The following is a 17,677-nucleotide window of genomic DNA, read 5'->3' on the forward strand; positions in this document are numbered from 1 at the left end:
CCCACTCTCTGTTTCCTGCCAATCAGCCAACGCTCTATCCACGTATGTAACTTTCCCATAATTCCATGGGCTCTTATCTTGTTTAGCAGCCTCGTGTGCGGCACCTTGTCAAAGGCCTTCTGAAAGCCAAAAATACACAACATCTGCTGCATCTCCCTTGTCTAGCCTACTTGTAATTTCTTCAAAAAATTGCAAAAGGTTTTTCAGGCAGGATTTTTCTTTAAGGAAACCATGCTGAGTTCTGCCTATCTTGTCATATGCCTCCAGGTGCTCCGTAACCTCATCCTTGACAATTGACTCCAACAACTTCCCAACCACCGATGTCAAGCTAACAGGTCTATAATGTTCTTTTTGCTTCCTTGCCCCATTCTTAAATAGCAGAGTGACAATTTGCAATCTTCCAGTCCTCCGGAACCATGCCAGAATCTATTGCCTTTTGAAAGGTCATTGCTAATGCCTCTGCAATCTCCACAGCTACTTTCTTCAGAACACAAGGGTGCATTCCATCTGGTCCGGGAGATTTGTCTACCCTTAGACTATTCAGCTTCCCGAGTACTTTCTCTGTCGTAATTGTGACTGCGCACACTTCCCTTCCCTGACACCCTTGAGTGTCTGGTATACTGCTGATGTCTTCCTCAGTGAAGGCTGATGCAAAATACTCGATCAGTTCCCCTGCCATCTCCTTATCTCCCATTACAATTTCTCCAGCGTCATTTTCTATCGGTCCTATATCTACTCTCACCTGTCTTTTACTCTTTATACACTTGAAAAAGCTTTTAGTATCCTCTTTGATATTATTTGCTAGCTTCCTTTCATAGTTCATCTTTTCCCTCTTAATGACCTTCTTAATTTCCTTTTGTAAGCTTTTTAAAAACTTCCCAATCCTTTGTCTTCCCACTAATTTTTGCTTCCTTGTATGCCCTCTCCTTTGCTTTTACTTTGGCTTTGAAGGTGGATATTGTCAAAGATTACAAGAAAGGAACTGTTTTCAAGAAAAGTTTCTTCTTACCATTTCTCTTCACCTTCAGCTGTCCATCACATCTGGCAGGTGCCTCTCCTTCCCTTTCTCCCAGGGTCCTCTCTGCTTGTCTTTCTGATTTCTTCAGCTCTTCACCTCCCAAATTCTCATTGCATGAGCCACCCACCACATTCCCCTTCACCTGGATTCAGCTGTCTCTTTCCACTCTCCCCACCTTCCCCTTTCCTTTCCAGTCCCGATGTAGGGTCTTGGCTGAAGCAGTGATTGTTTATTCCTCTCCAGATGCTGCCTGACCCACTGAGTTCCTGTCTAAGCTACAATTCTGTTTTTATTCTACACTCTTGAATTCTGGTTGGATCCACTGCTAAGTGAATAGCAGGGACTTTTTTTTGGTATATATTCTTCCAGTCAAACTTTACCAGTAACTAGTTTAACATCTCTTGTTCCTGATGATGCAGCAATTCACTTCCAATTCTTTCAATCTAATGTATTGCATTTGGTGTTCAGAATGTGGTCTCATCTATGTTGGAGAAACCAGTCACAGCCTGGGGGTGATAATTTTGCTGAGTACATGTTTAGTCTACAGGAGTTGCTTTTTACCTTTCAGAAATTTACCATCCTCTTTCCATTCTGAACTATTTTTTTATGGTCTCCTTCATTGTCATATGAAGGGCCCATCATAAGCTTGATGAACAGCACCTCTTCTCCATTTGGGTGCTTTGCCTCTGTTCAGGCACTTGTACATTGTAAAGAATTCTGCATCTTTGTGTAACTTGTTTTCTCCATCTTTATTGGAACTGGCCACTCATTTTGTCATATTGACTTAGTTTCTTGTCCCAATAGAACATCCTGACCTGCCAGGCATGTTCTCTTCCACCCCATTTTACTACTTAAGCTGCTTTGTATTCTCAATTGCTAAATGCCCTCATATTCAGATTCCCTTTCTAACTGCTCCATCAACTGGATTACTCACTTTCAGTTTATCCTCATGGCAAACCCAGTGCAGGACAAGCTGTTTTGCCTTTGTGAGCTGAACTAGATTGAGATAAGGAACTGCTGCATACTTATTCTTGCAGAAACATGGCTCCAGATCAACGTTCTGTGCACCATCAATCTTCAGACCATGCCATTCTGGGACTTGTGCTAATATTATTCTTTGTGACTGTATGCACTGTCGTAACTATATGTGGAGACTGTATGTACGGTGTTTTGCACTTGCCTGCAGAGGAACACTGTTTCATTTAGCTGTATAAATGTGTATTCTGAATGATAATTAAACTTGAATTTATTGAATATATACCCTTTGTCTCATCCATCTTTCTCTTAACATGTCTGCAATTTAAACTTTGTTCTCTCTACTTGCAAGTTGTGTTTAAGAATCTTTGAACTGAATTGTCCATTGATTCTGCTTCCATTGAGGCTGTTTAATGTGTGCATTTACTCTGTTTCTGCTTCCATTTTTTTTCTTGGCATGGATAATAATTCTGCAATTGTTCAATATCCTGTTTCTGATTTTTTAAATGCTTTTATTACCCATCCCATTAGTAACATTCTGGCATGTGCAATAGTATGCAAGCAATGTTGTAGTAGGAGCAAAGATAGATTACACTGTCTCTGAGTCAGTTTGTAACAAGCTATGCAAAGGTCATAAGAGTTACTTTCAAGTGTCTACATTTTTATGTTATGTGTGTATGAGATATGCTGAAGAAATATCAATTATTGCTTTTACTTGTGCATGTAACTGGAACTAGAATGGATTTTATTGTTGTCCAGAGAATGAACCCACAGAAAATACCTGGCCTGGATGATGTTCCTGGCTGGGTCTTTAGATCTGTGTGTAAATCTGCTGCCAATGAGTATTGGCAAACATTTTTAACGTCTTGCTGCTTCAATCTGTAGTTCCCACCTGCTTTAAGAATACCACTGTTATCCTGCAACTGCCCAATGGTTTTGACATCTATTGTCATGAAGTGCTTTGAGAGACCGGTCATGGCACACGTCAGTGCCAGCCTTCCAGAGACACTTGACCCACTGCAATTTGCCTACCACTTAAAAAAAAAGGGTAAAGAATGGGCACCATCTCCCTTGTCCTACACTCATCTTTGGACCATCTGGATAGTAAAGATGCACCATGTCAGACTGTTTATTAACTGTAGCTCTGCTTTCAACACTATAGTTCCAAGCAAACTCATCACCAAACTCTGTACTCTGGTAGCCTCCCTCATCACTGACTTCATGACCAATAGATTGCAGTCAGTAAGGATAGGCATTAACATCTCTGCCACAATTATTCTACTCACTGGTGCCCCACAGACTGCATTCTTAGCACGCTATTCTACTCCCTGTAAACTCATGACTGCGTGGCTAGATTCTGCTCGAACACCATTTATTTACAGATTTGAATTTATAACATTTGCCCAAGGTAAATAAAATACAAGCTGATCCAATTGATGTATCCAATGTTGATTAACAATAGGAGCAAATATATATTTGTCTCTTTTTCGCCTTGTGAAAATCAAAATTGAATTTGCTTAGTAAGTGAAATACTTCCTACCTCTACTCTTCTTTGTAATGTCTATATCCTCTTCAGGTGACTGAAGTAATGAAAGATTTGTTATCTCACTGTTTCTGATACATTGATACTACATAAGCTTTAAGTGGGAAATTATCAGCATGGAGAGAAACTGGAAAGTGCTTCTGTGTGCAAAGGGATCTGGGGGTCCTGGTGCAGGAAACACAAAAAGTTAGTATGCAAGTGCAGCAGGTGATCAAGAAGGCCAATGGAATGCTGGCTTTTATTGCTAGGGGGATGGAGTATAAGAACAGGGAGGTCTTACTGCAGTTGTACCGGGTATTGGTGAGACCACACCTGGAGTACTGCGTGCAGTTCTGGTGTCCATATTTAAGAAAGGACATACTGGCTCTCGAGGCAGTGCAGAGAAGGTTCACTAGGTTAATTCCGGGGATGGGTGGGTTGATGTATGATGGGAGGTTGAGTAGATTGGGACTCTACTCATTGGAGTTCCGAAGAATGAGAGGCGATCTTATTGAAACATATAAGATTGTGAAGGGGCTTGATCAGGTGGATGTGGGGAGAATGTTCCCAATGATGGGTGAAACTAGGACTAGGGGGCATAATCTTAAAATAAGGGGATGCCGTTCCAGGACTGAGATGCAGAGAAATTGCTTCACTCAGAGGGTAGTGGGGCTGTGGAATTTACTGCCCCAGAGAGCTGTGGAAGCTACTACACTCAATAAATTCAAAACAGAGATAGACATTTTCCTGGATAAAAATGGCATTAGGGGATACGGTGAGCGAGCAGGTAAGTGGACATGAGGCTAGGTTTAGATCAGCCATGTGATCTCCTGGACCAGTTTTCGATAGCCTGGATGGGTCGGAGAGGAATTTTCCAGATTTTTTCTCCTCAATTGGCAACTCGGTTTTTTTTCCTCCCGGGTGATCACATGGGTTTGGGCGGGATGAATAATAAAATAAAATGGGCGGCATGGTGCCCTGTTGGTTGGCACTGTTGCCTTGTGGGATTCGGTGAAAACTAGAGTTAAGATTGGATCAGCCATGATCTTGTTGAATGGCGGAGCAGGCTTGAGGGGCCGATTGGCCTACTCCTGCTCCTATCTCTATGTTCTTATGTTATAGTGACTCTTTTATAATTATTTGAATAGATAAACTTCAGATAACTATTTACTTGCATATTGACAGTTTTTTTCTTCTCCAGCCTCTTTGCTAACTGGCTACTTGCATGTATAAACGATTCCCCGGATATTTTGTTACTTTATGTATCTGGGTACTGCCTTTTCCTAATTGCCCTTGGGCAGTCACCTTCGTTGTCGAGCCACATTGAAGGAGTGTATCTCCATAATGCTTCAGGGTAAGCAGTAGAATGGAACTTGGCTGGGTGTAGGTTGGAATGGTCAAGTTCAGATATAACAAAAGATATGAATTGGCTATCCTGCATCAAATCAACAGAAATAAGCAGATACAAAGTGCTGGAGGAACTCAGAAGGTCAGTCAGCATCTGTGGAAGCATATGAACAGTTGACATTTTGGGCTGAGGCCCTACATCAGTCCTAATCAAGGATTTCAGCCCGAAAAGTCGATCGATCATTTCCCTCCTCAGATATTGTGTGTCCTGTTGAGCTTCTGCAGTTTTTCTTTGTGTGCTGCTCCAGATTTCCAGCATCTAGTCTCTTTTGTCTGAGGTAGAGCAGAGTTGGATATTACTGAGAATGAAACTGTGGTTCTTGCTGATAAATCTGTGTCTAAAACCAATCACCGTGACACTGGCTTCAAGAGCTCAGTGCTTCCATGCTCACATCTTGGGAGGAAAAGCTGCTCCTTCCTCGATCTAATTCCTTTGATCTTCAGAGCCTCTCCACAGGCTGTTTAATTTGTCTGGATCTTTTTTGTTAACCTCGCTCATGATAACTAGCTTCTCAATTTTTAACACTTGATTCCTCTGGGATCGATGTTGGGTTAAAACTCACCAGGCTTTTGCTAGAAATGGAGCTCTTACAAACCCTGCGGGGGAGAAAAGTTGGATATTTTCTGGCAACTCTTGCTTTTCCTGGGACCATGACTTCACCAGACATCAAACAAATGACAACAAACAATTGCTGATGTGTCATTAATACCATCTCATGAGGTTGTCAACTCATGACCGCTGACTGTTACCTGGTTTTGTGAATAAACATTGCTCGTCACATAGAGTCTGAAGGATCTAATTTAAAAAAAAGTCACTGTACTATTTCACTGTCATTTTGGTTGCATCTGTTCTCCACCCCTTTACATAATTTATTTTTCTCTTCATACCCACTCCCCTTTGTGTTTGAAACTCTTTGCTGTCTTCTATAGATGTGTGGTAGAGAGCATATTGAATAGCTACATCACAGCCTAGAATGGAAACACCAATACCCTTGAGCATACATTGATAACAAATTTACTTTGAACCTTCCCTGCCTGGAAAGTTAGCAATCTCAAATGTTTGTTCAAGATAAGCTACCTTGTCTGTTACATTTTGCTTTCCTTTCGGTTAGTCCTGACGAAGGGTCTCGACCCGAAACGTCGACAGTGCTTCTCCCTATAGATGCTGCCTAGCCTGCTGTGTTCTACCAGCATTTTGTGTGTGTTGTTCTCTGTTAAATACAGTGTTTCCTATGTAATCAGTAAAACCAATTTTTTTAGGGTTATGACATTGAAAGTTTCTAATCATGAAAGATGAAACAATGCTGGAGGAAGTCAGCAGGCTAAGGCAGCATCCATGGAAAAGAGCAAACAGTCAACATTTTGGGCTGAGACCCTTCATCAGGACTCAGGCCTGCTGAGTTCCTCCAGCATTGATTTTGCGTGTGTGTGTGTGTTTGATTTCCAGCATTTGCAGATTTTCTCTTGTCTGTGATAACAATGCTGTATTTTGGTTGAAGTATTCATTTGGAGCTACTGTTGGTCAGACCTGCTGAACAGGCTTCAGAACTGGAAAAGCCAGAAAACAAAGATTTTGGGAGTGTCAGTTGCCTGCACATGCTTTGTGGGGTTTGATTTGAGGGAACAGTTTACACTGAAGTAACTTCTGCTAAAGAAAGTTGTAGTTGCAATTAAAACCTAGTCTTTTGCAGCAGAATTTTTCTGTCATCCTGAACAGTTGAATGAGCAGTCTGCTTCATACAACTGTGGGTAGACAAAGAAAAACATTGAATACTGTGAATAGCATCTTACATGCTTTTTTAACATTATATAAAGAATTGTCCCAATGGAATGGCATCTGAAGGTTTGTGCACAACTAAACTGCTGGAAGAACTGTGGGTCAGGTTATATCTGTAGAGGCTCAATGGATGTATTGATGTTTTGGGTTGCATCAGGTCTGGGGCTGACAGGGAAGAGAAGTACTATAGCAGTGTGGGGAAAGGGTGTGATAGGAGGTTGGGTAAATGGAGCAGAGGATGGATGGGAAATGTGAGCAAAGGGGAAGAACCTGTGAGGGTTGTTTGGAATGGGAAAGGAACATGGTATATGTATTGCTTGAAACTGCAAAATTCAGTGTACATACCATTGGGTTGTAAGGCACCCTAGCGACATTTGAGGTAGTGTTCTTAGTTTTGCTTTTCTCATCACTGTGGCAGTGGAGAAGGCCGAAACTAGGCAGGTTAGTATGGGAAGGGGGGTTGAATTGACTCATCTGGAAACCCAATTTGGCTGATGTAGGCAGAGTGCAGGTGCTCTTCAACATTGTCTCTATTTTAATCTTGGTTTTGTCAGTGTACGGGAGGCTGCTTTGCAATTATCTAAGGTAGTAAATGAGGTGCGCTTGAATCTTTTCCTCACTTGGCAGGGCCCTTTAAGTCTCTGGATGGTGGTTTGAGAGGAGATGTTGGGATAAGTGTTGTATCTCCTACAGTTGCAGGAGAATGTGGCAGGGAGTAGGAAAAGGTGAGAAGGAAGAAATGAGAACAGACCAGGGAGCCACAGAGAGAATGGTACTTGCAGACAAAAGAAATGGAGGGGAGAGCAAGGAGGAATCTGTGAAGTGTCAGGGGAGTGGACTTGGACACCTTTCGTGCCCTTTATTCTTTTGATAACAATTAGTTTCCTGGTCCCAACCACCACCTCTTTACCACGGACATCCAGTCTCTATACACATTCATCCCCATCAGGAAGATCTTTCTGGAATGAAAATCCAACCAGTGATGCTCCACTAACACTTAATTAGACTAGGAAACCACATTCTTATCATTAACAGCTTCTCTTTTAATTTTTCTCCACTTTTTACACAGATCAGAGGTCCTAGCTATGCTTATCTTTTTGTCTGGAGCAGTTCATGTTCTAAAAATATTCTTGGCACCCCTCTCTAACTCTACTACATTGGTTCTGCTCTTTGCTCTCAAGCACCACTTGCCAATAGTATTCCCTTTTGCCACCATCTTTCACCTGGGTTATCTCTGACACTTGCCCAGACAAAACGGGTAATTTGCCTAGTCTTCGTCTTTTACTTCATTAGCCTTTATATCCTTCATTTCCATCAGCTTCATTGGGGTTTACCAACCGTCACCACTGCTGGTGTATTATACGGCAAGAAAGCAGGGTACTTACCAGTATGATTGGGTGAAATTAATGTTAACAAATGACAGTATTGGCAAGAATTTTAAGTTATTTTTACTTTTCTGATAGAATCTGAAATATTTACTATGTTGTAGTTAGACAGCAAATGAAAGACGATAAAAAATGTGAATTGGAATTGATTAATTTCCCACATAAATAGCAAGCAGTTTATGCTGACGTTTTAACATTTAATGAAACCGTACTGCATTTTTAAAAATTCTGCCAGTGCTAAATACAACATTTTGCCTTTTGCAACTTCCACAGGTGCAAGTTTCCAAAATAGAGATAGCTTGGGGCAGTTGTAGTCAAGTAAGACATTTTGAAATGAGACTGCTGGAGACCTCTTTGCTCACTACAGACCAGATAGACTGTGTGTACTTAAAGCTGAGTCTCGGCTGATGATTCTGTAGTGTCATCAGCTGTCTGCTTGACATTTTGATTGACTTCAACACCGCTATTGTGAATGGTAATAGCTCTTGTGAGTAAGGAATTGAAATATATACAATTTACAATAATCAGTACCTGTAACTGATGAGCCAATTCTGTATATATTAGAAAAAAATAGCTGTTTTCTGTTCTGACTTCAGAATGGTGTGGGTAACGAGGGCCCATGCTGTTCCCCTTGCGCACAAGTAAAAAGAAAGCTTCAGCTGTAAGAATGCGTGCGTTCTGGGCCCAGTTATTTTAGTTGTTTTATTATTGTTGACGACAGTTACTTCGACACAACTTACAAGTGGATGTTTAATTTAAGAGTTAACTTGTTTGATGTTAAGTAAGCTTTATATCCTGATAAGGCTGTGTGTTGGTGTACATTTGCTAAGACATGAACCAAGCACTGGTTCTAGCTTTTGATTTTCGGGATGATTTTTTTTACACTCCCCTCTGGTCTCGCAACAGCTTTGCCAAAAAAGAATCTGATCTACATGCAGCGCAGGTTCATGTCAAAGATCTTGAAAGTGCACTTCATGCCAAGGAAGCTAGCCTCTCTACAGCACTGAGTGGAAAAGAGGCCCTCGAGGAAGAAGTTGAGGATTTGCAAGCACGTCTTTCAAAGGTAACATTACAACTCAAGAAAAAAAATCGTTGGTATGAGAAATATTTTGGATTCCACTCCATTTAGTTAAAGTTTAGTTTGGATGGTGGCCACATATCTTTTTCTCCATTTCCATGGTTTTTTTAAAAAAGCTGCATTCTTAATTTCACACCCTTCGTCTTGGAATGAAGTACTGGATAGGAAGGTCCTAGCTTTTCTTGTTTATGGGACATGCAGCTTGTGATAATCTTTTTTTCAAATTAATTTTAAAGCAGCAGAAAATCTGTGTTTATTTTATTGGTCAAGGAGGCTTAAGCTACCCTTTATTCCCCCATTCGATTATTTTAATGTGTTTCAAGCCTGTGCTTAAATGATCAGTGACCACCACCATTTTATTAGAACTTGGTCAGTAAGGAATAATCAGTGAGTAGAAAAATTCTGTTTTGAAGCACTTAAAATGATCTGCCAAACAGTGAGTGCCTCAGAAATGTTTACTGCCTTAAGTTTATGTAATTTGCTTGTGCAGGTTCTTGGCTGAAGTAATCCATAAATAACCTTTTGCCCAATTTTTGTCTCTCTCAAGTCGCCTGTGATATTTTAACAAAACATTATATTACTTTCATAATGAACGCTATTCCAAAACATATTGTTTTGAATATAACATGGCAGCAGTAGGTAGTATTTTTGTTTAGCATCCTGCGGGATCTAGTTTCAATCCTGACTTTCAGTACTTTTCATGTAGACTACTGGTCACCAACCTTTTTAAGCCCAAGATCCCCTACCTCTGCCTTAGTGAAAGGCAAGATCGACCGACTAAATCATTTAGAGAAACAACAGCTCAGATTGTACTTCCAACTTGAGGCCTTTTATTTGGGCTAATTGTACTTTAATTACACAAAATGCTTTTGTCAAACTTTCAAATTAATTTAACCAAGAAAACACTGTAACTAGTATATCAAACAGGACATAGTGGCATTGAGCTCCTCCAATAACGCCTTGAATAAGCGGTGCTGAAGTGCTTTTGCTTGAATCAAGTTTATCAGTTTGACCACCAGTGTCATTACATGAGAAAAGTCCACGACTTTCCCAGCCAAGGCCTGCTGATGAATCACACAGTGATAATCCAGGAAGTCAGGAAAATCAGGGTCATTACGGCACAGTGCTATAAAAACCAACTTGCACACTGCAAATTGCTGGGGCCCCATCAGTAGTAATTGCCACCAGTTTATGAATGGGGATGTCATTTTCACGGACATTTTAAAAAAAAACTCATTGTAAATATCCTCGCCTCTTGTTCTCTCCTTTAAGTGCAAAAGAGTGAGCAGGTCCTCCTTTGTTGTAAAATCCTGGAAAGCCATTCTGACAAATACAACAAGCTGAGCTGTCTGCATTACATCCAGGGATTCAACAAACTGTCGTGAAAAAATATTCACAGAGTGACAAGTCCTTTAGCACTTGTCGATCCACGTCCTCTGTGCAGCATGTTTGCTGGGCCTTCAACCCCGATTTCAGCTCCTCAACTTTCCTGGTATTGGTAAACTGTTACTGAGACACTAATATAAGTTTCAGGGGTACGCAAGCTATTGACACCACTATTTTTGTTTCCCATTTCTTGTACATTTGGGGAATATTGGAATTTAAAGTGGGAGAAGGGTTGTAATGTGAGTATTATAAGAATTTAATACCAATTAGGATCATGGTAATATAGCAATACTCCCGCTACAGAAAACTGTTTGTAAAGAGAGATTGTTTCCGGGGTTGCGGGGTTTTCCTTCTGGTCTTTTCTGCCCGATGCACATTAGTGAAAACTTCTGTATGGGAATATCGTTTTACCGTCTAGATTAAGTTGTTCCTTTTGGGCATGAAGTTACCGAGTGATCCTTTTTCAAAGTAGAAGTTACTACATATTTGCATCAAGAAGTTTATCAGGCATAATGTATTTGTGTATTTATTTTTCATTTTTTTTCCGGGATCTACTGGGAAAGTCTCAAAGATCGACCGGTGGATCGCTATCAACTGGTTGGCGACCACTAATGTAGACATCGTGGGTTCCACTTCTGACTACAGGGATTTTCTGTGTGCTCTGATTTCCTCCCACATTGCAAAGACATGCTAAGTGTTAGACTAATGTAAATGACTTGTATGTGGCAGATGAATCACTTAATGAGCATTTAAGAAAGAAAAGGGAAATGTGTACAAGGTTGGGATTGCACTTGATGGAATTGCTTTTCCGAGTGGTCTCTTATTTTGAAGGGAATTTGAGAAAATGTGCTGAAATGAACACTAGTAATTTTGCAATCTTTTTGTAGAAGCATTTTTAAAAAATGATTAAAGTAAGATCTTCCCTGCAGCTGGAAGTCTCTTTAGCTGCTGTGAGGAAACAGCTTGAAGATGAAACACTTTTGCGAGTGGACCTTGAAAACCGTTGTCAAAGCCTCACAGAAGAACTTGAGTTCAGAAAAAATGTATATGAGGAGGTAAGGACGTCATCCATTGCTTGCAAAAAAAAAAGATTTTGCCATATTTGAAATCAAAGAAATTTAATTGAGAGGGATGAAAGAAAGCACTGTACAATAGGCAGAACACAGTATTTTCAGTCAATGGTCAAGTCATCAATGGTCAAATCAGATGACAGCTCTGCAGTCCTACATGCAAGTCAAATTCAAGTTTATTGTCATATACACAAGTACATGTGTGCACAGGTGCAATTAAAATCTTACTTGTAGCAGTATCACAGGCTGATGGCATCAGCTAAGCAGCATTCATAAGAAAACATACACACTACACAGTTTTTACAAGAAAATAATTTGAACAAAATAGCCATTTTAGTTCAAAGTAGTCAAAATGTTCATAGTACTCTAATCTGCAATGAATAGGGTTTTGTCAGTAGGTTCAAGAACTGAAAAGTTGGAAGGAAATAGCTGTTCTTGAACTAGGTGACGTGTGACTTCAGACTTCTGTACCTCTTGCCCACCTTCAGAAAAGGTGTCGTGGCTCGGATGGTGGGGATGTTTATTGGATGTTTGATAGATATTGCCTTCTTGAGGCAGTGCCTCTTGGAGACACTAGCAGTGTTGTGCCTCTGATGTGTTGGGCAAAGGTCACTAGTTCCTGTGCATTTAAATTGCCTTACAGCCCATGATGCAACCAGTCAGGACATTTTCAATATACACCTGCAAAGTTTGTTAGAGTTTAATAAGCTGAACCTCATTAATCTCCTAAGGACAGCACACCACTGTCGTTTACTTGTGATTGCATCTATGTTTTGGGCCAAGACAGGCATCTGACAGGAATATTGTTAATATATTAATAGTGTGAATATCAATGAAGAGTTGAACGGCTAATGAGAGGAGGTGGTTCCAAGAGTACTCCCATCCTCAATAATGGTGTGGCCTAACTTGAGTTCTAAAGGTAAGGCTGAAGCATTCACAACCATGATCAGCTGTTTCCTTCTGAGTTGCACCTGTTCATAAGATCAATTTCAGCCACATAATAAGCCAAATAACATCCTAGGTGTACTATTGAAAGTGTGTATTCCAGAACAGGTTGTGTCTCCAGCCTACCTCTTGCAGTACAATTTCAACTAACAATGTGGAAAATTGCCAATTGTCTCATTCAGAAGGAAAATTCTAATGCAGGTAATTGCCTGCCAGTTGGTTAGTGATAGAAAATGTAATTGATGGCCTCATTAATGTCCTGTCCATCCATGTCCATGTCAATCCATACTCCCCCTTCTCCAGCCTTGTATCCCTTTTGCCAATCAACTTCCCAGCTCTTGGCTTCACCCCTCCCCCTCCTGTCTTCTCCTATTATTTCGGGTCTCTCCCTCCCCCTCCCACTCTCAAATCTCTTACTATCTTTTTTTCCGTTAGTCCTGACAAAGGGTCTCGACCAGATGCTGCCTGGCCTGCTGCATTCCACCAGCATTTTGTGTGAGTCATTGGACCTTTTTTTTTGCTGAAAATAGAACAAACTTCTAGGAAAAGAAAATCTTTTTCTGTGAAAGATAAGCTTCACGCACTTGACGCGATCAAGACTAAAAGTCAAACTCAAGTTGCTTGAGACCTCGGGATACTGGAATCAACACTTTGTGGCTGGAAGTCTCACGAAGAAACGTTATGCACGTTGCTTTGCAAAGTTGAAGAAGCAGGACTAAAAGCCAAACGCCTGAAGACAGCCAAAGATGTCAGCCTCGATGACTCCCTGTCCGAGTGGTTCTTTCAAACTCACTCAGAAGGCTTTCCAATTTCTGGTCCTATTCTCAAACCTCAAGCTGAAAGTTTGTCAAGCAGATCAACGGAGAAACCTCACAGTTCAAAGCTAGCAATGGATGGCTAGACCGGTTTAAACGCCGTCACGGGATTTCTCAAGTGTTATTGTCAGGAGAAATTTGCTCAGCCGACAGTGCTGCCACCAGCGAATACCCAGCTGAACAAAAAACTCTTAGAAGAAGGGGGCTACGTGGAAGAACAAGTGTACAATTGTGACGAAACAGACCTGCTACAAGATGATCCCAGACCGTACACTGGCTAGCAAAGATGATGCCCACCGACGTGAGGGATTCAGACAACGCAAAGATTGTGTGATGTTTTCTGTAAACAAGATTGGAACACAAGTTAAAACCGCTCATGATTGGCAAATCTCACTCACCCTGCTGTTTCCCTGCTGTATTAAAAAGCTTTACTGAAAGGATCTCGGCCCGAAACGTCGACTGTACTTCTCCCTATTGATGCTGCCTGGCCTGCTGTGTTCCACCAGAATTTTGTGCGTGTTGCTTGAATTTCCAGCAATTGCAGATTTCATTGTGTTTGCGTTTTTAAATTCACTACTGCGAAGCCTCTTCCAGTGATGCCTGCACTGAAGAAGTTTAAATCTTCTCTTCAACAGGCGTTTAGTGCTCTTACTATCTCTTCTTTCAGTTAGTCCCGAGGAAGGGTCTCGGCCTGAACTGTCAACAGTGCTTCTCCCTATAGATGCCGCCTGGCCTGCTGCGTTCCACCAGAATTTTGTGCGTGTTGCTTGAATTTCCAGCATCTGCAGATTTCCTCGTGTTAGCATTACTAAAAATTAATTTGTTTTAATTTCTATAGTAACAACGATTTATTTGTGGAATTCTTTAATTCAAAGGTAATTTACTTGCCAGAAGGTAGACATGTAAAAAACGGGTCAAATAGGGTGAAATTAGGTGTGTTTTAGGATGTTAGGTCAACATTGGGTCAGTTTGAACACTGATTTTCTTGAACCCTGATTTAGTGTGAACCTGCTTTTCTCGCGATGGCATTTTATGGACCCAAATGATCGCATCATAACAGGGTTTCACTGTACTTTGATAATAAATTTACTGTGAACTACTCTGACTCATGACCTCTGCCACCAAGTAGGATGAGCAATAGCTGCATGGGAGCACTAATGCATGCAGGATCCTTTCCAAGCTGCACATCTGGATCCTGGCAGTTCTAGGATCTGTTTGCATCAGTTATGGAGGAATGACAACCTATCTCCAAGACAGTAAGTTATGTGATTTGGAGACTTCCTAAATTAATGTTTTCCTCCTTATTCTTTATAGAGGTTGAGGAGCAGTTGGCAAGTTGTTGCAGAATATCTTGGGATACAGGATATGCATCTATGTACAAAGGGTACTCTGCATCTTGCCTGTTAAGTTTCTAGTTGGTAGGGACTTGCAAGCTACTGGTGGAAATTCACTCCCTCAGTCTCATACTCGTGCAATGAAAGATGGCGTTGGGTGAAGTAGGAAGAGTGGTGGAAGGCCAGAATTAAAACAATGGAAACTTAATAATTATGATTTTTTTTAATGGATAGATTATATTTCTGCCATTGGAAAAGAAAGTTGAGCAATGGTCACTTGGCTAGGGAGAATTGGGGATGTAGTAGCTGAGGTAGGAAAGTTGGCTTAGTGAAGCAACGTGTGGTAATTTGCTCAAATTTGAGCTCAAGTAGCTACGGGTGTATAACTTGGCAAAAACCGAGCATGAAGCAATGTGTAGGCTTTTCTTGTGAATCTTCTTACACTTTTCTGAAATTAAAATCAAATTTCCTGGACTTTCACTGTTGTAATTTGTAATGTAAATCTCATCGAAGCAAGTCCGGGCTTCCTCCTCATTGCTCAAAGCTATTTGAACAACTCATTTTGTATTCCATTGTATTCTAATTTACTGTAAGTTGAAGGTTTATTTAATAAAATTCAAGCTTGATTGAGATGTGAATTTCAGTTTTCTTTTGTCTTAATAATTTGTATGCTTCTGGTGAATTCTTCTCCCCACCCCACCCACCCACTCAAAATAAAAAAAATCCAGGAAATCAAAGAAACTAAAAAGAGACACGAGACCCGTCTGGTTGAAGTGGATACAGGTCGCTTGGTGGACTATGAGCATAAACTGGCCCAAGCTCTACAAGAATTAAGAGAACAACATGATCAACAGGTGAAAGTCTATAAAGAAGAACTGGAGAAAAATTTCCAGAATAAGGTAATAAAAACTCTCATTTGCAGCAAGTTTTAGATAGGATAGTCCTGTTGAAGGGCCTCGGCACAAAATGTCAACTCTTTATTCTTCTCCATAGATGCTGCCTGACCTGCTGATCTCCAGTATTTTGTGTGTGTTACTATGGGTGGGGGAGTAATGTACATTACAGAAAACTTTTCTCAGATTTAACATCTTTTGGATATGATTTAAGATGGAGAAAGTTCAGTGGAAAAAAATCAGGTGTTTTATTGGCCTGCACACTTGAGATATTAGGAGAAACTATATATATCCTAGGACTTGTTTTCCCTGGATAGAAGGATGCTGAGGGGAGCCTTACTGCGGCTTAAATCATGAGAGTCACAGTTGAGTCTTTTTTCCCAGGGCATAGGTTTAGGGTGAGAGGAATGAGATGAAAGGTGAAGGATTTAAAGGAGAGCTGAAGGGATTTTTTTTTTCATACAGTGAAGTGAGTATATGGAAAGAGCTGCCAGAGTAAATGGGAGAGGCAGGTACAATCAAAAGTGTAAAAGACACTTGCATGTGAATTTGAAAGGTATAGAAGAATATTGGGTCCTTTTGCTATGTTAGTGGCATCTTTTTGTAATCAAATAGCACAAAATAAATCCTCGCTGTAGCAGATGGGCAATTGCACCAGAAATGGAGAAGTAATGATAAAGTAGTTCAGTAGTATTGTTTTTCTTGTGTCGCTGAACTTTAGAATAATTATATGGTGACCAGATGTAGTGCATATTTTGACTTTGGAATGCTCACATTTTATTAACTGCATGAAAATCTACTTCAAGAGCCATCCTTTTTACTGAAAATTTATTCTTTTATTTTTTGATATAAATAATAATGCTAAAATTTGAGTGAGGAATCTATTGTTTCAATAATGGAGATCTTTAGCCTGACCTCGTTAGTAATTGGATGTTCTTTCTTCAGATTATCAGCGTATTTAAAATACTTTTTAGCCTTACTTGTTTATCTATATAATCATGGCGGTCAATCTTGGGATAAATTGACAACATTGTCCGAAACTCGAAGCAGTTTTTCTTTCAAGTACTGAAATTTTGACGTTCTTTTTAACAGCTTGAAAATTCAAAGCTTGCTTTGGAGATGAACACCAAGTCGGCCAAGGCAACTGAAGAGGAGCTAGAGGAAAATTACATGCGAATAGAGAACCTCAGCACTCAGTTATCAAGCTTGCAAAAAAATGTAAGTCAATGTGTTGTTATTGGATTATTATTGCCACGTGTGCTGAGATGCCATTTTTTTTGCCATCCAGGCAGTTTGTACCAAGTACACTGGGGTAATAAAAGAAAACAATGTAGAATATAGTGTAGCAGCTACAGAGGAAGTTGCAGTGTAGGTAAACTAGTGCAAGGGCCATGCCACGTAGAGTGGCAGATCAGGCCTTGCAAGCTTGCAAGAGGTCTGTTCAAGAACCTGATAACAATAGTCCTCTAGTCTGGTAGCATGTGTGTTCAAGCTTCTGAATCCTTTATCAGTAATGTTAAACAACAATGTTAACCACATTTCCTTCTCTTCTCCCCCCTCCCCCACCACCATCTAGGCAAAAATGTGGCAAGAACGAGTCCAGGAGTTGGAAGAATCTCTGGAAAAAGAAAAAGATGGAAATCGAAGGCTCTTGCTAGAAAAGGAGAAAGAAATGGCTGAAGTCAGAGCACAGATGCAACAACAGCTAAACGAATATGAAGATCTTTTGGATGTCAAGTTAGCTTTGGATATGGAAATTAGTGCATACAGGAAACTCTTGGAGGGTGAAGAAGAAAGGTAACCTTTGGTTTCATCTTAAATGTGTAACATGTTTAATACTTTTCAAATGTAATCTCTCAAAAGTGACTTGGGAAGCCATATTTTTACTTCCTGCCATCTACCCAGTGCAAATTTCCATTTATTTATTGCACACTTTATTTACTACGGTTTAAGTCCCATGCTTTAAGTGGTATTTTGCAGGAAAAAGCACAATCTCTGATAGGTATCCATTGGATTTTTATGAAATGTCTCCTATTATTTACTTCCTACAATAAAATGGGGAAAGTGGCATC

At 40.4% G+C, this 17,677-nt stretch overlaps 1 protein-coding gene across 2 annotated transcripts in view; it reads left to right on the plus strand.

Annotated features, from left to right (window-relative positions):
• The window catches only part of lmnb1 (lamin B1), a 46,535-nt gene that overhangs the window by 16,447 nt on the left and 12,411 nt on the right, over positions 1-17,677 (plus strand). For both annotated transcript variants that reach the window (XM_073069738.1, XM_073069747.1), the window contains exons 3-7: positions 8,991-9,147; positions 11,478-11,603; positions 15,441-15,611; positions 16,698-16,823; positions 17,182-17,402. In XM_073069738.1, coding sequence (XP_072925839.1) covers positions 8,991-9,147; positions 11,478-11,603; positions 15,441-15,611; positions 16,698-16,823; positions 17,182-17,402 — 801 coding nt within the window. The remainder of the gene's footprint in view (positions 1-8,990; positions 9,148-11,477; positions 11,604-15,440; positions 15,612-16,697; positions 16,824-17,181; positions 17,403-17,677) is intronic.

This window comes from Hemitrygon akajei, chromosome 2 (genome assembly GCF_048418815.1).
Source record: "Hemitrygon akajei chromosome 2, sHemAka1.3, whole genome shotgun sequence".
NCBI lineage: Eukaryota > Metazoa > Chordata > Chondrichthyes > Myliobatiformes > Dasyatidae > Hemitrygon > Hemitrygon akajei.